General features: G+C 43.1%; 1 protein-coding gene across 3 annotated transcripts in view; it reads right to left on the bottom strand.

Annotated features, from left to right (window-relative positions):
* Positions 1 to 441: 441 nt before the first annotated feature.
* The window catches only part of Cyb5a (cytochrome b5 type A), a 32,622-nt gene continuing 8,675 nt past the window's right edge, over positions 442 to 24,388 (bottom strand). The window contains exons 2-6 of one of the 3 annotated variants that reach the window (XM_039097081.2): positions 13,939 to 14,067; positions 12,222 to 12,251; positions 3,465 to 3,485; positions 2,475 to 2,509; positions 776 to 802 (exon numbers count right to left, since the gene is read on the bottom strand). In XM_039097081.2, coding sequence (XP_038953009.1) covers positions 3,477 to 3,485; positions 12,222 to 12,251; positions 13,939 to 14,067 — 168 coding nt within the window. In that variant the 3' untranslated portion in view covers positions 776 to 802; positions 2,475 to 2,509; positions 3,465 to 3,476. Of the gene's footprint in view, positions 803 to 2,474; positions 2,510 to 3,464; positions 3,513 to 12,221; positions 12,252 to 13,938; positions 14,068 to 24,388 lie in introns of those variants that run through there. The other 2 variants (NM_022245.2, XM_063277544.1) reach the window with 2 other exon arrangements.

Genomic DNA, 24,388 nt, shown 5'->3' with positions numbered 1-24,388 from the left:
AAAGTTGTTTTGAAAAACTATCCATTCTAGCCACAGACTTGCACGCTAGCCCACAGGCCTACATGCTAGCCCACAGACATGCATGCTAGCCCACAGACATGCATGCTAGCCTACAGACATGCATGCTAGCCCACAGGCCTACATGCTAGCCCCGCATGCTAGTGCACAGGCCTGCATGCTAGCCCTTGGCTCCTCCTGGCAGTGAGGAGACTGAGGTTCTCCTCTGCTTCCCTTGCTTCATTCAGCCATCTTTTCGGAGACAGGCATGTAATACAATGCAATAGGTACAGGCAGGCTGATCGCAATTACCACTGAGCAATCAAGACAAGGACAAGCCAGACAACTGGGTCCAAACAGTTAGTACGTTAAGCAATTCTGTTAAACAATCCAAAACACTAAATACTAAATATAAAATACCACACAAACAGGCACACCTGGTGTACTTTACAAGCCAGATATATTTTAAAAAGATCATGTTTACAATAAGTAAATTACGTAGTGAAGAAATGTCAAAATGAAGTTGAGTAAAAAGGCACATTTGAAAGTTTAAGAGTACAAAGAGTCCCATGTTTGTTCTCCTAGCATAGGAGGAGAGGGAGACAGATATATTACAATTACATTCTCAGGGGGAGGGTTTCTGTCAGTGGAAGTGATTAACACTGGCTTCTTTTCTCCCCTCTCTGGGGCAGTCTTTTCCTTCCTTGGCTTCGGACAGACAGGTTAATCTTCTGCCATGTAGAGGCGATACATCAGAGCTACCACCAGGGCTGAGATGGCTGGGATCACCCAGTTGGTCCACCAACTAGAAAGACACATGAGCAAAGAGATGTTTGAGTGAACCTCAGTGCAGAGACCGCACCCCCTCTGATGGAAAACTACCACAGCATATTTTCCTTACCTCTAGAACCTCTTTGGCTAAAAGGATGGCTCAGTTTTGCTAATGCTCTCATGTGCACAATGCAGGCCCTAGTGTGCTGGCCTCGCTACTCTTCCCTGCTGTCACCATGAGAAAACTAACACCGTGCTCTCCTTCTATCTTCTTCCACGGAATTTACACAGAGAGCTCTTAACAGCTCCCTCAAAGACGCTGCCTGAAATTAAACTCTGCGTTCTCTATCATAAACCCACAAAGGGGAAAGGGGAATGGTCCTGACCCCTTTTGTTCTCCCACAGGAACTAAACAAGCATGTTAATGTCACTTAGATGAGAATCAGACCAATGTCCTCACTGAATATGCTGTCAGCAAGCTCTACAGCCAAGAGCCCCACCCCCCCCCCACCCCAAACCACAGAGTAGACAACCTGCAGCCGGCCTTGGCTCCACCATTCTCAGATCCTCCTCTGAACACCCAATCTTACTTAGCATCTGTACTAGGTGGATTTAAGTCATTCAAAAAATAGTGTGCCCTAAGTACTTAGTGGGTGGTCGACTTCCAAATTCAAAGGCAGAATGTATAAGCTTTCGATAGGTGGCGCACAAGAGATTATGGGTAAAATCAAGGATGTGGCTTGGAAGAACTTTAATGCAGACAGAAATTTGATTTCAATCTCTAAATTTCAACTTTTTAGGGGACGAAATTTAATACCTACACTTAGCACCCAAGAATGCATGCATGCATCTTCCCTCGTACTGTCAAACAATCTTCATGTAGCAAAGCGCTCAAAGAACAAGTTCAGTTAGAAGATGTAAAGTGTGAGAGGATTGAAAGGATAATCTCCATCGGAGTGGAGTGGGGGCTTTTCAGTTTCACATTAAAAAGAGGAAGCCTAAAAAAAAAATAAATAAAAATAAAATAAAATAAATTTGAAATGTAAAAAAGAAATACCCAATTTAATAAATACGAAAAAAAAAAAAAAAAAAAAGAGGAAGCCTGCCAGTAGAAAGAAGATGGTTTGTATTCTAGAATATTCCCAAGAGGCAGGCATGCCGAGAGGGGCGTGGTTCAATTTGACAGAATGAAATATCAGTGTGTAGCTTTGGGCTTGATTCTACAAATGAAAACAACAAAAGACCATTATTATATAAGTCCACACAGCAGGACTGCCAAAAACGAGCTTGGACTGGAATACGGAGAGGAAATCTGGCACCTGTAACAAGAGTCACCGTGCAGTTGGATTGGTGGGCTGAGCTTGAGTAACAACTGGAAACTGAGCCACGCTTGTGGGGACAGAGTGACCAGTCGTCAAGGTGCTCGTGTGTCAAGGAAGAATGAAGCTGAACCTTTGCTTGTGAGAACAAACGCAGCCCCGATCCCCTGGACGGACACATCCAGACGGAGAGGGTACCGGGGTCACGGGATGGAATGCCCTGAAGTTCTGGGAACGCATACGCAGACCAGAGGCGGAGGGCTGAGTGGGAATCCAAGCCCGGGTCACACAGCAGGCGCCATGCAGCTCTGGCTCCTGAACCCTCCAAGAGACCTTGACTCAAAACACAGCAACCAAGAAGGAAACAAAAAAGACAGCACTGCCTACCTGGAATTAGACTCGACAGTAGTGATAAGGGTTTCCTGGAACACAAGAGAAACCATGAAGTTAGGGTTTTGTCCAAGCATTTAGCCCCCTGACCAAAATCTTGTTTGAAGATAAAAATCATCTTATTTTATTCAACTCTATCTTTTAAAAGTGGTTAAAAGGCAAAATTTTTCCCAAGTTCTTCTTACTAAAAAGCCTAATTTCACAACTTTTCAAGGAAATAAAATTTTAAGAACTATATTTAAATTACTTAAGAACATAAACTTCATAATTTGAAAATATTAATTAATGGAATAATACAACAATCCACACTTTCGACATTTAAGGACTTCAATGTAGAACCTCATGAACACACATAAGGCTGCTGCATCACTGTCTTTTGGAAAAGGAAATTCTTTGAAGAATAGAATATGAAATAAATGTGACATTTATTACATTCAAACATAGTAGGGCATTAAAACACACCTAAATTACACTAATAGTGTGCCAACCAAAATGAAACAATAAGAATTGTCGTGTCCCATGCTAGACCACCTTTTGTGAGGCTTCCTTAACTCACCGATGGCACCAGGAAGACCCGATTAACTCAGAAACCGCTCTGCCTAACCAACTCTGTGTCTACCTTCCAGCAGTGTCTAGGCACAGCCCTTCTCATGAAGACCATGAAAAATGCATACATTCCCAAACCATTCCAAACTGCAGCCCACTAAGCACACACAGGTAGGCTTTAACAGATGTTAGAAAACACTCTTGTAATATTCCACACCAGCAAAAAAACTGTTAGTGCTTCAACAAAAGCAGTCACAGACAAGCCAGACCCTTCAGAAAATCGTGTCTATAGCATTCTGCAGATGCGAAACACATCAGTAAAGCAAGCTGTTTGCAGCAAGGCTCAGCGGTGTCCCTGAGGACAGGTGAGGAAGACTCCCTGGGAGAGGCAAACCCATCTCAGGGACGCATGAGCAAAGCAGCAGAGCAGCGCACACCAACCTGGACACACCTTTAAGATTCCTGACACGGAGGGGAAGAAAAACAAGTCTTAAAAAGAAAACTTCACATCTGTTATTGTCTTAAGCAATTTTAAATCCTAGTAACTATAGAGTTCACAACCACAAGATTACTTTCCATGAATATTATTAACACTGATTATGGCAATTAAATATGCAAGCAATGGTAATCAGTTATTAGAAGGAACACAATCATGTAAGACACCAAAGGGCTCTCTGGAGACACTATGCATGCTGGGAAGTTGGAGTGAGGAGGCAGACAGGACAGGCCACTGGCTCGTGATTCATGATACATGCAGGGATATCTGCATCTCAGGAGACCCTATGCAACCTCAGGCGCCTTCCTTGACACCTCGTCTCAGTGTCTGCGTTGCTAATGTAAAAGCACCAGTGTCAGGTTAAAATACTGCTGAGGCTCAAGCATGCTGTCACGAGGGCGGGCGGGCGAGATGGCTCAGCAGGCAAAGGTACTTGCTTCAGGGCCTTACAACCTGAGCTTTACTGATCCCTAGGGCTCTCGGGGTGGAAGGGGAACCAATTCTCCTTAAAGTTATCCTCTGGCGAGAAGTCTGGTGTGATTCTGATAGGTCTGCCTTTATATGTTACTTGACCTTTTTCCCTTACTGCATTTAATATTCTTTCTTTATTTTGTGCATTTGGTGTTTTGACTATTATGTGACGGGAGGTGTTTCTTTTCTGGTCCAATCTATTTGGAGTTCTGTAGGCATCTTGTATGCCTATGGGTATCTCTTTTTTTAGGTTAGGGAAGTTTTCTTCTATGATTTTGTTGAAGATATTTACTGGTCCTTTGAGCTGGGAGTCTTCACTCTCTTCTATACCTATTATCCTTAGGTTTGATCTTCTCACACCAGACTTCTCGCCAGAAACTATGAAGGCCAGAAGATCCTGGACTGATGTCATACAGACCTTAAGAGAACACAAATGCCAGCCCAGGTTACTGTATCCTGCAAAACTCTCAATTAACATAGATGGAGAAACCAAGATATTCCATGACAAAACCAAATTTACACAATATCTTTCTACAAATCCAGCACTACAAAGGATAATAAATGGTAAAGCCCAACATAAGGAGGCAAGCTATACCCTAGAAGAAGCAAGAAACTAATCGTCTTGGCAACAAAACAAAGAGAATGAAAGCACACAAACATAACCTCACATCCAAATATGAATATAACGGGAAGCAATAATCACTATTCCTTAATATCTCTCAACATCAATGGCCTCAACTCCCCAATAAAAAGAAATAGATTAACAAACTGGATACGCAACGAGGACCCTGCATTCTGCTGCCTACAGGAAACACACCTCAGAGACAAAGACAGACACTACCTCAGAGTGAAAGGCTGGAAAACAACTTTCCAAGCAAATGGTCAGAAGAAGCAAGCTGGAGTAGCCATTCTAATATCAAATAAAATCAATTTTCAACTAAAAGTCATCAAAAAAGATAAGGAAGGACACTACATAGTCATCAAAGGAAAAATCCACCAAGATGAACTCTCAATCCTAAATATCTATGCCCCAAATACAAGGGCACCTACATATGTAAAAGAAACCTTACTAAAGCTCAAAACACACATTGGACCTCACACAATAATAGTGGGAGATTTCAACACCCCACTCTCATCAATGGACAGATCATGGAAACAGAAATTAAACAGAGATGTAGACAGACTAAGAGAAGTCATGAGCCAAATGGACCTAACGGATATTTATAGAACATTCTATCCTAAAGCAAAAGGATATACCTTCTTCTCAGCTCCTCATGGTACTTTCTCCAAAATTGACCATATAATTGGTCAAAAAACGGGCCTCAACAGGTACAGAAAGATAGAAAAAATCCCATGCATGCTATCGGACCACCACGGCCTAAAACTGGTCTTCAATAACAATAAGGGAAGAATGCCCACATATACATGGAAATTGAACAATGCTCTACTCAATGATAACCTGGTCAAGGAAGAAATAAAGAAAGAAATTAAAAACTTTTTAGAATTTAATGAAAATGAAGGTACAACATACCCAAACTTATGGGACACAATGAAAGCTGTGCTAAGAGGAAAACTCATAGCGCTGAGTGCCTGCAGAAAGAAACAGGAAAGAGCATATGTCAGCAGCTTGACAGCACACCTAAAAGCTCTAGAACAAAAAGAAGCAAATACACCCAGGAGGAGTAGAAGGCAGGAAATAATCAAACTCAGAGCTGAAATCAACCAAGTAGAAACAAAAAGGACCATAGAAAGAATCAACAGAACCAAAAGTTGGTTCTTTGAGAAAATCAACAAGATAGATAAACCCTTAGCCAGACTAACGAGAGGACACAGAGAGTGCGTCCAAATTAACAAAATCAGAAATGAAAAGGGAGACATAACAACAGATTCAGAGGAAATTCAAAAAATCATCAGATCTTACTACAAAAACCTATATTCAACAAAACTTGAAAATCTTCAGGAAATGGACAATTTCCTAGACAGATACCAGGTACCGAAGTTAAATCAGGAACAGATAAACCAGTTAAACAACCCCATAACTCCTAAGGAAATAGAAGCAGTCATTAAAGGTCTCCCAACCAAAAAGAGCCCAGGTCCATACGGGTTTAGTGCAGAATTCTATCAAACCTTCATAGAAGACCTCATACCAATATTATCCAAACTATTCCACAAAATTGAAACAGATGGATCACTCCCGAATTCCTTCTATGAAGCCACAATTACTCTTATACCTAAACCACACAAAAACACAACAAAGAAAGAGAACTTCAGACCAATTTCCCTTATGAATATCGACGCAAAAATACTCAACAAAATTCTGGCAAACCGAATCCAAGAGCACATCAAAACAATCATCCACCATGATCAAGTAGGCTTCATCCCAGGCATGCAGGGATGGTTTAATATAAGGAAAACCATCAACGTGATCCATTATATAAACAAACTGAAAGAACAAAACCACATGATCATTTCATTAGATGCTGAGAAAGCATTTGACAAAATTCAACACCCCTTCATCATAAAAGTCCTGGAAAGAATAGGAATTCAAGGCCCATACCTGAACATGGTAAAAGCCATATACAGCAAACCAGTTGCTAACATTAAACTAAATGGAGAGAAACTTGAAGCAATCCCACTAAAATCAGGGACTAGACAAGGCTGCCCACTCTCTCCCTACTTATTCAATATAGTTCTTGAAGTTCTAGCCAGAGCAATCAGACAACAAAAGGAGATCAAGGGGATACAGATCGGAAAAGAAGAGGTCTAAATATCACTATTTGCAGATGACATGATAGTATATTTAAGTGATCCCAAAAGTTCCACCAGAGAACTACTAAAGCTGATAAACAACTTCAGCAAAGTGGCTGGGTATAAAATTAACTCAAATAAATCAGTTGCCTTCCTCTATACAAAAGAGAAACAAGCCGAGAAAGAAATTAGAGAAACGACACCCTTCATAATAGACCCAAATAATATAAAGTACCTCGGAGTGACTTTAACAAAGCAAGTAAAAGATCTGTACAATAAGAACTTCAAGACACTGAAGAAGGAAATTGAAGAAGACCTCAGAAGATGGAAAGATCTCCCATGCTCATGGATTGGCAAGATTAATATAGTAAAAATGGCCATTTTACCAAAAGCAATCTACAGATTCAATGCAATCCCCATCAAACTACCAATCCAATTCTTCAAAGAGTTAGACAGAACAATTTGCAAATTCATCTGGAATAACAAAAAACCCAGGATAGCTAAAGCTATCCTCAACAATGAAAGGACTTCAGGGGGAATCACTATCCCTGAACTCAAGCAGTATTCCAGAGCAATAGTGATAAAAACTGCATGGTATTGGTACAGAGACAGACAGATAGACCAATGGAATAGAATTGAAGACCCAGAAATGAACCCACACACATATGGTCACTTGATTTTTGACAAAGGAGCCAAAACCATCCAATGGAAAAAAGATAGCATTTTCAGCAAATGGTGCTGGTTCAACTGGAGGTCAACATGTAGAAGAATGCAGATCGATCCATGCTTATCACCCTGTACAAAGCTTAAGTCCAAGTGGATCAAGGACCTCCACATCAAAGCAGACACACTCAAACTAATAGAAGAAAAACTAGGGAAGCATCTGGAACACATGGGCACTGGAAAAAATTTCCTGAACAAAACACCAATGGCTTACGCTCTAAGATCAAGAATTGACAAATGGGATCTCATAAACCTGCAAAGCTTCTGTAAGGCAAAGGACACTGTGGTTAGGACAAAATGGCAACCAACAGATTGGGAAAAGATCTTTACCAATCCTACAACAGATAGAGGCCTTATATCCAAAATATACAAAGAACTGAAGAAGTTAGACCACAGGGAAACAAATAACCCTATTAAAAAATGGGGCTCAGAGCTAAACAAAGAATTCACAGCTGAGGAATGCCGAATGGCGGAGAAACACCTAAAGAAATGTTCAACATCTTTAGTCATAAGGGAAATGCAAATCAAAACAACCCTGAGATTTCACCTCACACCAGTGAGAATGGCTAAGATCAAAAACTCAGGGGACAACAGATGCTGGCGAGGATGTGGAGAAAGAGGAACACTCCTCCATTGTTGGTGGGATTGCAAACTGGTACAACCATTCTGGAAATCAGTCTGGAGGTTCCTCAGAAAATTGGACATTGAACTGCCTGAGGATCCAGCTATACCTCTCTTGGGCATATACCCAAAAGATGCCCCAACATATAAAAAAGACACGTGCTCCACTATGTTCATTGCAGCCTTATTTATAATAGCCAGAAGCTGGAAAGAACCCAGATGCCCTTCAACAGAGGAATGGATACAGAAAATGTGGTACATCTACACAATGGAATATTACTCAGCTATCAAAAACAACGAGTTTATGAAATTCGTAGGCAAATGGCTGGAACTGGAAAATATCATCCTGAGTGAGCTAACCCAAACACAGAAAGACATACATGGTATGCACTCACTGATAAGTGGCTATTAGCCCAAATGCTTGAATTACCCTAAATGCCTAGAACAAATGAAACTCAAGACAGATGATCAAAATGTGAATGGTTCACTCCTTCTTTAAAAGGGGAACAAGAATACCCTTGACAGGGAAGAGAGAGGCAAAGATTAAAACAGAGACTGAAGGAACACCCATTCAGAGTCTGCCCCACATGTGGCCCATGCATATACAGCCATCCAATTAGACAAGATGGATGAAGCAAAGAAGTGCAGACCGACAGGAGCCGGATGTAGATCGCTCCTGAGAGACACAGCCAGAATACAGCAAATACAGAGGCGAATACCAGCAGCAAACCACTGAACTGAGAATAGGACCCCCGTTGAAGGAATCAGAGAAAGAACTGGAAGAGCTTGAAGGGGCTCGAGACCCCATATGTACAACAATGCCAAGCAACCAGAGCTTCCAGGGACTAAGCCACTACCTAAAGACTATACATGGACTGACCCTGGACTCTGACCTCATAGGTAACAATGAATATCCTAGTAAGAGCACCAGTGGAAGGGGAAGCCCTGGGTCCTGCTAAGACTGAACTCCCAGTGAACTAGACTGTTGGGGGGAGGGGGACAATGGGGGGAGGGTGAGGAGGGGAACACCGATAAGAAAGGGGAGGGGGGAGGGGGATGTTTGCCCGGAAACTGGGAAAGGGAATAACACTCGAAATGTATATAAGAAATACTCAAGTTAATAATAAAAAAAAAAAAAAGTTATCCTCTGATCTCTGTGTGCGTGCTGTGGCGCACAAGCCCGTGCACGCACACACAGCGGAGTAAATAAACATTAAAAAGCGTTAAATGTAAGGAAATAAAATGCCACTAGCATGCTACCACAACCACTGTCACTGGCAACAATGACCCTCCAAAAAACAGAACTTAAAAAGTATAGACGGTTTTGGATTGTCTATTGTCTCTGTAGCCTTCAAACCCAGAATGCTTGCGGGTTTAAGCTGTAGTCACCGCTCAGCACTAGGATAAAGAGGCACCACTTCTCTGGTAGTCATTTCTCTGCAGGGCTCTGCTGCCAGGGAAGGAACTTCTCAAATCAGCACTGAGCTCCGTCACCTGCCTTCCTTGAAACCTGGGAGGCACCCAACTGTACGGCATGCACCACAACCTACAAAGGTCATGCGAGCCAGTACACATCATGATTAGCTCCATATAAAAAATATATACCAAGCCTTTGCAAATCAGTTCTCTCGGTGTAAGTTCGTCTCACTTAGCATCTCACCTAGCTCCCTCCTTTATTGGAAAAACTGACAGTGAACTTCCTCAAAGTTCAGTGTCTCCTGGAACCTAAGGGACCACTCCTGACAAGCCAGGGGCTGAGCAGGTGACTCTCACACAGCTCACCAGAGCTTCAGGGCCTCAAGGTCTGGGGATCTCAGAGACAAACGTATCCTCATCTAGCGTGGTGCTTTGAAAGTTAATAAGGAAGGGCACCAATACAGCTTGTATCTTCTCTATGAGCAAATGTGGTTGCTGTGGATACACTTAAAGACACGCAATTTCTATGTCTATAAATACCTTACCCTGGCAAGTTAGCTTCCTTTGGGCAGGTTCAAGCTAAGACTCCCTGGTACATCTTCTTTACAAAATTAACTAGATGTTTTAACTAACACTTTCTTTCTCAACACTGAGGACTAATGCCGCATGCTCTACAGCTGAGCTCTAGTTGCAGTCCCAAGTATGATGTTTACTGAAGAACATTAGACCACAGAACACATTCCTAAGGGACCAGTATTGTTTGGCAGAAATAGCAAAGCACCCACACTTTCTTCTGTGTCATTTGCTTCCAGCCTCTCAAATAACCAGCAGGGTCACCCCACTTTCTTCCAGCTGTGCTCCTATGTAAGCAAAGTCACAGGGAACAAAGGGGGGCCTGTCTGTTTGTTGTACAACAAGAAAAAGCCACAAAGCTGTCCCTTTGTAAAATTTTGATAGTAAAAGCATCTGCTTTAAACATCGAGTCAGCAGATGCAGATCCAGTGAGAGGCTCTGCACCGGTAGGTACATCATGCATGATCAAATGAGTGCTTCTGGGAGCTGCCCCCTCCTGCAAACACTGGCAGGAGGACTTTCGTCAATGCTGATGTTAATTCGTGTGCTCTGTTCACTCCAAACATCAAAGCGATTGCAAGTTCAAATAGAAGACTAAAACAAAACAGAGAATAGCAAACACAGCTGGGACATGCGGGTTCTCCCCTCCACACTACTCTTTGGGACAGGTGTACATCCCAGGCTAGCCTTGGACCACTATGGAGTCAGGGACAACTTCTGGTCCGTCTGTAATCACTTCCCAAGCACTCGGGATTATGGCTGGGCAGAATGACCTCCAGTTGCTGGAGACTGAATCCAGGCCCTTGTGCATGCCAGGCAAGCACTCACCAACAGAGACGCCCACTGCACAGTGAACACATTTGCCAACAAATGGCGGCCTAAGACATGCTTACCACCACATACCTGCACAGGCACTGTGGTTAGCAGACAGCAGACCAGAACTCAGGAAACAAACCTCCCCAAAGCCTTGTTTTTCTGCAGGTGACTTACAACAAAACCATTACATACTAATACCTAAGAGGACAGGAACAAACCTTTTCTCTGACAGACTTTGAGGGGACAAATCGGTGCTCCACAAGATAAAGTCGCGTTCTGAGCAATGGTCACACACAGCATTCAAATTCTAGGCACCATTTTTTTTTTAAATCTTTGTGACACATTACTATCACTATGTTAAGTGTGCCCTTTGTTTTCAACAGCAGAAAACAGAAGTGCAATTGCTGTGCGTGGGGAAGCACAGACAGGCCTTTTCCAGCACTGGGTGAGAGCTGGAGTAATCAGGGCATTTGTGCTCACACTGTAGGATCACTGCATATTACGCACTGAAAACAGCGGTGGCTGTGCAATGGACTGTCCAGCAGTCATTGCAACCTCAGAGAAGCTCACCCGCTGTGTGCGCCCTCTCTACTGAGAAGAAGCAAAGAGAAAAATGGAAAAGCTGAGTTTTCTTGCTGCCATTTTTGAAGCAAAACCTTCCTTCACCCTTTATTACTTCCAGGCAAGAATTAACTTTTCCTGCTTATACTTTTTAGGAACTTCAGCTGGCTGTTCTCATAAATTCTTACTCTAGATTTAATGAGCAAATGTGGGCGAGAAGGTCAGCTCAGACTGAAGAAAGGCATGCCAATGTAAAACCAGCCTTTTCTGAACACCTACAAGGACACAGGGATGCAGAGAAGGAAGGGGCACGGGTTGTACCATCAGAGTTAGGGAGGAAAACATGCCTCAGCTTAAACAAGTTCCAACTCCTCCGAAAACGAGGCTTACGTCCAATCTTTCAGAGCAGAAGCACAGTTTTATTTCACAGAAGAAATTGAAATCAGGGTTTCATGCATGTTAGATAAGTGTCTTCCACTGAGCTATCTGGATTTTATTTATTGATAATTATGATGTTTAAAAAGAGTAATACTTCTGTTGTACAAAGTAACATACAAACTCTCCTCAAAAGCACGTGGACGAGTAAAAAAAACCTGAACAAACAAAAAACTCCCAAACTAAACTTTTGCAAAACCAATACGTTACATATTCCCCTTATCTAGAAAGATCTGTGTAGGCTGTGACCTTTGCCCCATTTTGACATGTGCTACATACAATGTAGATACATAGTTACCTCTATCCACCACTCCTTTGAGATACTTGGACAAACTTACCGAAGGCTTGGCTATCTTTGATCTGTCATCCTGTAAGGGATAAAAAGGGAATTGGCATTAAGAGTCAAAGGACATGTGTGAAAGTCTCATTTCCAAAAAGCTGACGTCTACTGAGAATTGAAAAAAAAATTACTATTCAATGATTAGCATAGGCATTCAGCAAAGTTAAATGCAAAATTTGATCCATGTGGTTTGACAAAAAAAAATTAACAGTAGAGTTAGGAACAAGAAGCATTTCCGGGCTGGAGAGATGGCTCAGCGGTTAAGAGCACTGACTGCTCTTCCAGTTCAATCCCCAGCAACCGCATGGTGGCTCACAACCATCTGTAATGAGATCTGATCCCCTCTTCTGGTGTTGTCTGAAGACAGCCACAGTGTACTCATATGAATAAAATAAATCTTAAAAAAAAAAAAAAAAAAAAGAAGCATTTCCATCTACAGTCCCAAAGTTTAGAGTGGATCCATGGCTGTCTTATGTATATACAGAGGTGTTTAGAGGTTTACTAGTGTTGAACTGACTTTTAATTCAGGCGACAACTGAAGACTAAACCTGGCCCTCCCTTCTCTATTCTTGAGTTGGTGGAGATATGCATCTTTGTGCTACAATGGACCCCGAGAAGCCTGCAATACCCCAGCAATGTAATTATAAACTATTTAAACCTCAGAATGAGGACGTCAAAATCCAAGGGCATCTAAATGCTGACCACAGAACGGTCTTGCAGAGAGGTGACCTAAATAAAGTCACCCTCCTAGGAACAGAACTTAAGAGAACAGGATGGGGAGGAATTTTTGCAAGGACAGACCTCACAGATGCAATTCAACCATGTTAGTTCTGGGAAATATGACTATGAAAATGTGTGGGCTGGTAACCCTCCAGATAAGAGTAGTTGACTCTCTCAAATATTATATATATATATATATATATATATATATGTATATATATATATATATATATATATATATATATATATATCCTCCCAGCAAACCCATAAGGCAATACACAGACAGACAGACAGGTACAGGTACAGGTACAGGTACAGGTACAGGTACAGGTACAGGTACAGGTACAGGTACAGACACACACACACACATACACACGTTCAACACACTAAAATAGATTTCTGGGCCTTCTAAAAAGAGCCTGCTTTTATCTTTCCTTCATTTGCAGTTCTTACAAGAACCGTTGTTCAAATACAGCAAGACTCATATATAAATAGGCATCTGCCTATATTCATCTATTTTTAAAGTTTCTTAGTTTGCTTACTTGAGCTGGGGCTGCTCGTTGTTCATCTCTTGTTAGGGAAAGTGTGCCCATGACCACCCTTCACTCTCCTAGCTGTAGAACAAACTACATGGACTGATACTCTCTGCCCTTTGAGTCTCTGCTGACACTCAGAGGCCAAGGACCGTCCCTAGCACAAGGCCTTGGAGCACAGCACTCTGACCGAGTCTAGCAATAAGTGCAACCAAAAGAAACCGAAAAGTAAAGAAAGATTGAATCAATGTATTTATCACAAAAATTTTATCCTGCTAGGCATGGTGATGCACGCCTATAATCCCAGCATTTGAAAGTTAAAGGCCTAAGTGAGTTCCAGGCCAGCCTGGGCTAGTTACTGAGAGCCTGTCTCAAATGAAATATTCTAAATCAATTTAGACTTCCCAATGTCAAACAGCAGCCTTGGAAGAGAAGAAGCAATTTCCCCAAGAAATGACTTACTGGATGGAGCTCCCCGATGATGTATGTTTTGGACAGTTCTCGTGCATCCGTAGAGTGCCCGACGTCCTCAAAGTTCTCAGTAGCATCACCCCCAGCTTGCTCTCTTAGGACTTCTTCCCCACCAGGATGCTGTTTAAAGAACAGGTTGCATGAATACTAAAATCTTTTCAGGCAGATGAGCTAAAAGGAGAGGGTTAGCTTATCTAGTCAGTCAGCCCACTCCAGAAGTCACACACGACAACGGCTGACTTTCAGGATGTACAGCGTGGACTCTAAACATGCTTCCTCCCTCTCCACTTCCTTGGGGATGGTACAACAGAACCTTCCTGATGTTACTTGTCTCCAAGCTACAGACCCAGCAACACCAGTGTTACATGGATAGCCTTAAAGATGTTGTAATGTTTGTTCTGCTTTTCTAGAAAGTTCCCCAAACTTACCCCCTTCAACTGATGCTAAACTGTCTCTTCAGCGTCCTACTTAAGACTTCAAACTTGGGACTCTCTCAGTATGAGTGTGGACCAAGGAGAGACAGTTGGTCAGAGATGAGGGAGGAGAGGACAAAGTTTCCCTTCAGGGCACACTATGTACACATGCAATGTGCAGCCGACACCACCCACTGGATAGGTGGGAAAGCCCAGGCTAGGCACGATACTCTTTCTAGAGGAATGTAAGTAACTGTTGTCCGTACAGTCAGAATATCTGGGGAGGGGAGGGAGGGAGCGAGCGCACAGGTCGGCAGGAAGAATCTTTCCCTTCGAAGAGTCATTTCAGTACTCCAAGATGCTCCAGTTCATTGTTAATACAGAGGGAAGCCATGAGTCTATGATGTACAACCAGTGATGAGACCTGGAGACTCCCAAGAAAGAATTCGCAGGCAAGCACTTGGTTAAATCATCCAAACATTCCAGCAGGAAAGCAAAACAAAACAAAAAACACTTCTTAAATTAAGCTTGAAGATGTACTTAGATCAAACTCATCCTGACCTTTAAGCAAGTCCTTAGGGTATAAAAGCCACCTCCCTGTTCAGTTGGGCCTTCCTTCTTCCCAGTAACAGAAAACAACAGGGATACTCAGCATTGTCAAAAGGTGCCTGTTCCTTATACTTCTTTACTTGGACACATCTAGTACTAAAGCTTTACTACATAAAGCAGATGACATTTCAGGATATAGAGTCTGTACTGCCCAAGTGTTTACTACATGCTATGTGTGCTGGTTTGAATGAAAATGATCCCTGTAGGCTCATATGCTTGGATGCTTGGTCTCCAGTTAGTGAAACTATTTGGGAAGGATTAGGAGTTGTGGCTTTATTGGAATATATATATCACTGGGGATGGGCTTTGAGTTTTCAAAATCCTGATCAGGCCCAGTGCTTTCCTCCCTCTGCCTGCTGTCTGCAGATCAGGATGTTAAAGCTCTCAGCTACTGCGTCAATGTCATGCCTGACTGCCTCCTGTCTTAATAACCATGGATTATCCATCTATAACTGCAGCCAAGCCTCTGATTAGACATGATTTCTCTTATGAGTTGCTTTGGTCGTGGTGTCTCTTTGTAGCAACAGAACACCAACTAAGACACTTTTGAGAAGATACTAGTCAGGGTTGGAGAGGTGGCTCAGCAGTAATGAGCATTTGCCTCTTGGAGAAAACCCGATTCAGACACCAGTACTCTTGTGTGGCTCACGGGCACTTATAATCCTAGTGCCAGGGGATCAGTGTGTATCTATCTGCACACAAGGGGCCTGCATACATACATCCAGGCACATATACATACACAGACCATTTTATAAAAGGAAGAAAATCCTGGTACTTATCTCAAAGCTATGAAGGATGTATTTTGAAATGTGCCAGACACATACCATATTCCAACAAACATGACAGGGTCTGTACTACACCCTTCCCAGTATTAGTATCTGTCCTCAACATGACTCCTTGCATTGCATAAACGCTTCTCTAATTCTCTGAAGCATGTTCTCCTCCAGTTGTTCTGACAATAAGACTCTCACAAGCATCAAATAGACACTAAAGGCATCTCACAGGTATGGCAATGGTACTCAAGGTTTTCTGATTCTGGCACAATCTGGAACTGTGAATCTTGATCTGGCTGAGGAACAGAAAGGCAGGCAGAGGAGAACTATTAGTGACCAACATCCCCCAGAGTCCAAAGGTAGCACACCATTGGTCCTCACTGAATGACTTAGTTCACAAGTTCATCAACTCGGGACTCTTGCTCAGGACAAGTGAGCCTCAGTAGATCTGCTGGAGTTTCACTGTGCACCAGGGACAGCCTGTTTTCCAAAAAGACACAAAGGAGGTGATGTCATCAAGAGGCCAAACCTACTCCATCTTGGGACCGGCCTCCATCTAAAAGAAAAAGGCCTGAGAACTTGATCTGTAGCCAAACCCATGCTGCACCCAAGTTCCAGGAAGAACCAAATATCTTGTCTCTGGCCCACACCCTAGAGTTACTCCCTAGCTAGCTGCTCCTAGCAACAGCCAATCAGGACTAGTCCGGCAGTTCCAGATATACCTTGAGACCGTTCGTTCATGGTCTTGCTTCACAGCACATACTGTTGTCTTACAAGTCAGTTAGATGATTGCCAGGCTAAACTCCCCTCTCTTGCTCCTGGCCAGTTCCCATGAAATCTTGACCTGCTGAGGGCTCAGGGGCTTCACCCTCCTATCCTGCTAAGACAGTGACTGCAGGTGGGCCCAAGCTCCAATAAAGATGTTAATGTGATTGCAGTCAGGTCGGCCCCTTGGTGGTCTTTTGGGGCTCCTGGACTGACAGTGCTGTGGTGGAGGGAGGCATGTTCCACCTCAGTTATGCGAATCGAATCATGACCTGGAAATTAAGCAGTGCAAAAGGGCAGCCCTCAGCACCAGCTCCAAAAAGAAAGGAAGCAAAGACTATGTTTACCTGAAGCTCCCCTCCATTTCTCAGGCAATTTTCTAAGGGAAAAAGAGAAAATACTTTGGGCTATTGGTCTCACTGGCCACTGCTACATGTGAATGTGTGTAAATAACTTAGTAAAGACACAATAGCGAATAAACTAACTGATGTCGAAATATTTTTAACCCTAAACACTTTTTTGGAAGAATTAAAAAGGAAATCAAAGCCTGAAAAATTGGTATAAGACAAAATAAACTTCAAGTCTTGATAAGACAACAAAGATAAGGGACTAATGTTTTGTAATATCTAATATTTTCCTTGATTATGTGACTCACACAGAAAAAGAGAAAGGGCTTGTCATATAAATTAAGTCCAAGCCACACTTGCCTGGAAGTTGGCGATTCTTTTGTTATCCTCTCACTCTTGTCAGTAGATATGCTGCAGTTTAGCAAGGGCTCTAACTGCAATAAACAACTGGAGTGCACAGTGTTCCTGTCCTGCGTTTTGGGCACATTGTAGAATTTGGGAGTGGCTCTCAGAAAAAGCTACGAAGGACTGGCAGCTTAATAAGCACCTGAGGACTTCTCTGCAAGAGTCAGGGAGAAGCCTTGCACAACTGTACAGAACAAGGGTACAGGTGATGCCCACGCCAGAAGGCCGTCCTCCAGGCAGCTGCGGAGCCTGGAGAAAGGAAGTGAAGGGTGTGGGAGGGGGTGGGGGGAGAATGCACACAGCCAGTCTTTCTGTGAAGGTTTCCAATGTTCCAAAAGGAATATTCCATTTTCAGTGTGTGGCTCTAGATAATTCATAGGACAAATACTTGGGTTGTGTCCCCAAAGACAAGACTCAAGAGTAAACAAAGACAGCCATGGCTCCTGTACCTGGAAACCATAGTCTAACAGGCAAACATGAACAATGCTCAACTGTGAACTACAAATGAATGCCACTTCTGAAATCACAGGGTGGGTGTGACCACAACAGGACAAAGAGTGTCACCAATGGAGAAGAAAGAGCAGACACAACTGGAGGAGTGAGGCCTGGTGTCACAGCAGAAAGACTGTCTAATGCAGGGGATCTTGAGTTCAGGGTCAGGAAGGAAGCCAGCCAGGGGCCCAGGAAGGAGAAGGCCAGGCCAGGGGAGGCCAAGGGCTTCCGGGTCTCTTCAAGGATCTTGATCCTTATCAGCTGAGCAATGATAAGTCACGGTGAGGAAGTCAGACTTCACTCTGAGAGGAGTCCTGAGGGCACGTGAGGACACTATAAGTAACCCAGGCCAGAAAAGACAGCTCAGCGTGCCAAGCTCCCTGAGGAGGAAGATGGGAAGATGAAGGGTGCAGATGGGGTGAGACAGAGACGATGGTGTGCAGGAGACAGAATGGATGGATACGAGATGGAGGTGTGAGGGGCAAGGTGTGAGTCTGTAGGTGACAGGACTCCTGGTTACTGAGGACTGACTCAGATTTCCGATGAACGGGTGACTGGATGCTTACAAGACTCAAACTACAACCATTACAGCTGCAGGAGCTGAGAACAGGAATCCTAGGAACCAGTTCTAATCTGGTTGTGGAGACAATGCACTCTGTCCACAAATCTTTCCAGACCACAATTCCTTTCCTGTTTTGTGAATTCCCAATTTCTTTAGCTGCCCTCAGACATTCTCATCCTGCCAGTCCATGAGGACTCTTAGAGATTAGGGAATACCAGTAAATAGCCTTCACCTTTTGAAAATAAATAGAAACTCTGTTTTAAAACACTAAGAGTTAGCTGGAGAAATTTCCTGCCACACCTCCACCTCTGCACTAAAGATACAACCAGGAAGTCATGGTATAACACCTACATTCCCAATGGGAAAATCCTCAAGTCTAAAGCTTACTGAGTGCTGACTGACATGATACCCCAGTTGGAAAATTCTAAAATTTGACTTCACGTAAGGGGTTATGGTTGAAACACAGGTATGTTAAATGATATGAAATTACCTCAGGCAGCCTGTGTAAGGATGTGGCTTTGCCATGTGTTCTGCAAGAATGAAGGGCATTCTCAACAACAAGGCTGTCGACATCAGAACTGTCTATACCACACTGGAGGGGTGCACGGTTGTTAAGGGACCCAGAAGAACCCTTTGGATTTCTTCAGTTACAACAATTACATCTACTTAGAGCTCTGTCTCCTTAGGAGGAAAGAAAAAGGGCTCTGGCTTGAGACATGGTGGGAAAATCAGAAGCTGACAATGGTTCAGACTCTCTGCAGTGATCCACACAGATCACTACTCCATTACTAGATGCAATCTGTGAATGCTCACTTCCCCATCAGGGTTTATATCCAGGAGAATGTCTCTTGTTCAAATTCAAAATTTCTTAGATGGGAATCTGCAAGGTTCAGATAAAGACAAGTGCTGCCTATTCTGTTCCTCTAGAAACAAACTCTCATCTCACTGTGCACAGTTATTTAGGTTTCTTCCAAGTTTAAATTTAATTACTACATCTGTTACCTAGTCGAGAAAACTAGCTTGTCAGATATGGTCCCTAGAGACATAAATATAGTTTTACAGCTCATGAAATTTCAAACAAATTCAGTGGCAAGTGTCTTGACATATATAGATTAGAGAACTATTAAGAGGGTTCTATATTGTAGACTAATCAGTATAGAATACATGTCTAGACAGAAAAGTGGGAATTAAAAAAAAACAAAATAAAAAGCAAAGCAATGAGTCCTTTCTGGACAGTTAAATTGAAATTCAGAGAGTATGAAAATGGAACATAGGTCAGAGAGTCCAGATTACTGGCTGACATGGGAAGAGCCTGAGGATTATTAGCAAAGAAAGTAGTTTAAACAAAGAAAACCACGAAAGACTGAAGAATAAAGTAGGCGCACATAGGGTGTCAAAAGCCAGCATGTTACAGGAGACACTGAGGACCAGCTGAGGTCTGAAGAACATGGCAGACAGACACACGGAAGGAGCTTGTCCACCCAATGCAATGGGCTGAAGGGCCCAGCACATGTAGGCTAAAAGCCATGGCAAGCCAACTCCAGGAAGCCACAGCAATGCTGCCTGACAGTGTTGCAATAAAAAACTGTCATCCCTGCTTGATCTGATCCAGCCCAGGCCAGTCTGCCAGCCTTGCAGCACACCACTCTGAGATTCCTGCAGCCTGGCCTCTTCCTCTGTAGCCCAGAGCCAAGCTCAGAACCACACATCTGTGCCAAAGAGCCTGACTCCAAACAGTAGGCGAAAAGCCCAGAAATGCAGAGATTAAGAAGGCCTTGGGGAAGCACCTTCCTAGGGACAGAGGAGCAACTGGAAGGATGGGGCCACAGCCACTTGTCTGACTCAACATGGACTGACTGTCTTTTTAAAAATGTGAGCAAAGTAACTTTATATATAAAAGTAAAACTTTAAAAACCTTTATAAAATTTTCTCTGGAGAATATGATCAGAAATCACTCTTTTAGACTCAAGAAACGTAACCTTTACCTTCCTAGATGCAATTAATTTAAAGGACAGAATCTCTCAATCTCTTCTTTAATTTAAAGGACAGAATCTCTCTCTCAATCTCTTCTTCCTTTCTCTCTCTCTCTCTCTCTCTCTCTCTCTCTCTCTCTCTGTCTCCCTCCCCCCCCCCACCCTCCCTCTCTAGCAGAGAGGAGACAGGTCAGGGTCTGCCCTCTGAGAATTGCTGACCAAAACCTAGAAAACAACTTCCAAAACAAACAAACAAACAAACAAGCAGAAGCTTTGCTATGTAAATGTAACTAAGGGACCCAGAAGTCACTTCACAAGCCACGCTCTGGGGTTTGAATCTGTCTCTTTCATCCCAAGTGTTCAAAACAAGTTTCCCAAAGCAGTGAGAACAAAACCCCAGAAGAAAAAGCAGACACCCTCCCTAAAAAAGAATTCACAAACAAAAACTTATTAAAGATTATCTCGAATCATTAAAACAAAAATTCAAAAACTGTTTAAGTAAGATTCATTTCTGGAGAGTTTTTCTAAGACAATGAAGTCTGGCGTCTTTGAAGTTGGTTTGGGTTCAGATGTCTGTCTGTTCCTCTGCAAACTGTGGAGAGAGAAGCCAGCAGCTCCAAGCAGCATGAACTCATCAGTTCACTAACTCCTCACAAGTACAGCCTGGGCCATTTGGAAGATCTTAGATGGAATGCAATCGCCAGCTGACATGCAGGCTTGCCCACTAACTCAGATATCTGATTGCTAGCCCAAACCCCAAGAGCAAGGAGGAAAAGCCAGGGATCGGGTTTACATCTGTGCGAGCAGAATCCAGGACCTTACTTTCTTCCCAGGAAACACAGAGGTGTGGAGCCTTGGTTTGAAGTCCAGCTGCCTGAATTCCTGCCCTAGATTCTCTTTGTCATCTAAGCCCTCTGCTTCTGCCTCTAAAATTGGGATGAGGGTAGAAATAGGCAGCTTTTAGGCATATGGAAAGACTTGAACTCTTCCTGATAGAGTTGGCTTTTCTTAAATGTAATGTGTCACTGTCATTTGACATTATTGTCCCTACTTTGTTTTCCCAGCTGGTAGAAGAGCGAGCATTGAGTGATTTTTTTTTCCCAGGGAGATGTGAGGACAAGTCTATTCACCCAGGATGAGCATTGACAACAAACCAGTGAAATCATCCTGTAATGGATTTATTGGCATCATATAAATCTGGTATTGGTACATCACCAGAAAGCACACCCAGCATGAGTGAGGATTCCCAGGAGCTGCACATGTGGGTTCCCTGGGCAGCTTTCAGGCAGCTACACCTCTTTTCCTCAGCAAGTGTTTGCTCCTCATGTGACCCTGTGGAGAGTGTTAAGTTTCATGAGCCTCTTAGCCTCCCCTTACCCTTCAGGATGGGATGTTTTAATCTGGAGGAAACTACCTGTTAGACCCAAGCTGTTTCTCAGGCTACAGTGTCTTCCTCTAGTCTCACAGTTACTGCAGGCACCCTACTGAGACACAGCTTGTTAGTCCCCCCCATCCACAGACTTCAGGTGCTAGGATCTCTCACCTGGAGAAGGTTACAAAAAAGTTGGTATCATAGGCCACACATTTGTTCCCCACCCTCTTCCCTGCCTCCTGCCTGACAGAGCTATGGGCTTACACACTGAAACCTCTACTCTCAGAGAAGTGTGAGAAGAGATTCCCACTTGTGCTACATGGGCCTCGATTTCCCTCTACCAGAGTCCTTGTCTTGCTGTCTCTGATGCCAGGGGCCTGAGCTCTCCTTAGAACTGCTGCCATGTTGTTGTCTGGCTGATAGTGCATGGTGTTAAGTAACTCTTTAATAAACACCTTACTCCTTAACTTGTCTCAGTGTCTTTTTCCAGTATCCCTGGCTCCCAACATGAGACCTTTCACTATACACATGGAAAGGACAGGGATTGAGAGCTGGGTGCCAGAAAGGATAGGAGGCTTTGGATGATGGATGGATAGGTAGACAGACACACAAACAGACAGACAGATAGATATAGACAGACAGACAGACAGGAGATAGTAATTTTGAGGTGTTACTGTGAAATGCAGGAATCCCAGGCAAAATTGCTGATCTGCTTCTCCAGTCTATTCAGAAACAAGAGAAGTGAGCAGATATCACTTTTTAATACTTTGTAAATAAACCTCCCATGATCTTTTATCAAAACCTTAAAGTCTCCTCTCAGACTAAAGATTAAGCAGCAAAACAGTATTAAGTCTGGGACCCAAGACTGTTCAACTAATAATGTAGTTTCTTTTCTTCGCTATCCCATGATCCTGCTCCCAAAAAATTGTTGAAAGCAAATTCTAGCTCCAGAGCCCAAGGAACCCCCATTCTTGCTAACTCCCCTTTAAATCAGCCTCCATGATTCTGAGAGACAGACAGGGAAGGAGGCCACGCCTAGGTCGTAAGTGCAGTGAATCTCTGGATTGCCAGGCCAGCTTCCTCCACCAGGGACTCTGCCTGACTCCTAGCCTCTCAATTCTACTAAGCCAGAGAGTCTAAGAGTTCACAGAAACATCATAAAAACAGTGAGCTTTTTAAGGTCAGTTATGAAGAGGACATCTGTGTAATATGACTGTCAGCTGTGAGCTGGCAGATAACTAGTGGTTTTCTCTCCTTGAAAAAGGAAAGAAAAGTTCCTCTCTTTAGAAATAAAATAGTGTTTGGACTAAAACATTCTATAATGCTGACTATACGTATGCCTGGTCAGTGTGTCCTGGCCAATGTGTTTAATCTACCTTCACTAAGCTGTCTCATTAGGTAAGATATAGCAAGTTAAAAATTGGAAACATTATTATTCTAATTCCCGAAGGGCACAAAAGCCCCTGGTTCTGATGCATTGACGTTGAAGTAGAGGGAAGAAAGGCTGGGGTCAGGCTTGCTTCCTAGGAACAGGAGAACCACAGATTCCAATCAGTGATCACAGTGGACTCTTGACTGACTACCTAACTTCACTAAGCTTAGCAAAGCTACCAAAACCAGGGACCAAGAGGCAGATGACTTTGACCTGAGAGGGGCTGCTCTTCCTGAATCTATCCTGAGTCAGAAGAGCCAAAACTCTTCTACCTCATGGACATCAAAGATAAAGAGGAGGGCTGACTGTGGTGCCATTCCGTCTCCCCTGCTTCCTCCTCCATAGCAAAGCACTAGGGGCTTCTTCTTCCAATTAAGTATTAAGAATAATGAACAGGACTGAACCTACAATGGCCGAAGGAAAAACAAAACAGGCTCCCAGGAAATTACTCAATGTGACCCAACAGCCATTCTCCATGAGTTTTCTTCTGTTATATCTTTTAAGATTTTATTCATTCAATCAACTCACATATACTGAGTCCCTTCTCAGTATTGCTCTAGAGATTAACAGATGCCTATGAGTAAGACTGAAAAGCTCCAGGATTCACAGAGGGCATCCTTTAGTGGAAACAAAGTATGTGCTTCCAAGTCATGTACGAGAAAACAAAGACAAGGCTGGGGATGTAACTCAGTGATACAGTAACTGCCCAGCATGACCCAGGCCGTGCTGTGACCACCGAAGTGGGGAGGTGGGGGGGAGCGACCGTAAGGAACTCAGGGATTTAGATGGACTTCCAGCTCAGAAGAATGCAGTCAGGATAGGTTTTGGCTATCTAGCTTCTGTCTATCGGTTTGAGATCTTATTCTGTAGCCAAGGCTGCTCTGGAACCCATTAGGAAGCCCACGTTGGCCTCAGATTCACAGCAATCCTAACTTCTCACATCATGGAATTACAAGTGGGAGCCACCAACCCAGCAAGATGGTTGGAAATGAGCTCAAAATGGACCACAGAAATTCTTTGAAAGTTAAGAACAAGGTTTCTTTCTTTTTTGACCACTGATACCCAGTCATTCTGGAACCACTTGCTGAAGACTGCCCTTCCTCCATAAAACTGCCATTATATTATTGTGAAAAATCAATTAGAAATATCTGTGCTCATCTGTTTCTGGATTTTTCTATTTCTATTCCACTGATCTATGTATGTGTCCCTCTGCCAGTGCCATGCTCTCCAGAATACCGTAGTCATAGCCTAAGATTTTTAATTAGGTAAAGTCATCAGCCATGAAGCGTTTAAGGAGA

This window comes from Rattus norvegicus, chromosome 18, assembly GCF_036323735.1.
Source record: "Rattus norvegicus strain BN/NHsdMcwi chromosome 18, GRCr8, whole genome shotgun sequence".
Taxonomy (NCBI): Eukaryota; Metazoa; Chordata; class Mammalia; order Rodentia; family Muridae; genus Rattus; species Rattus norvegicus.
Note: the sequence above shows the minus strand (reverse complement) of the source record. Positions and strands in the feature narration are given on the sequence as shown.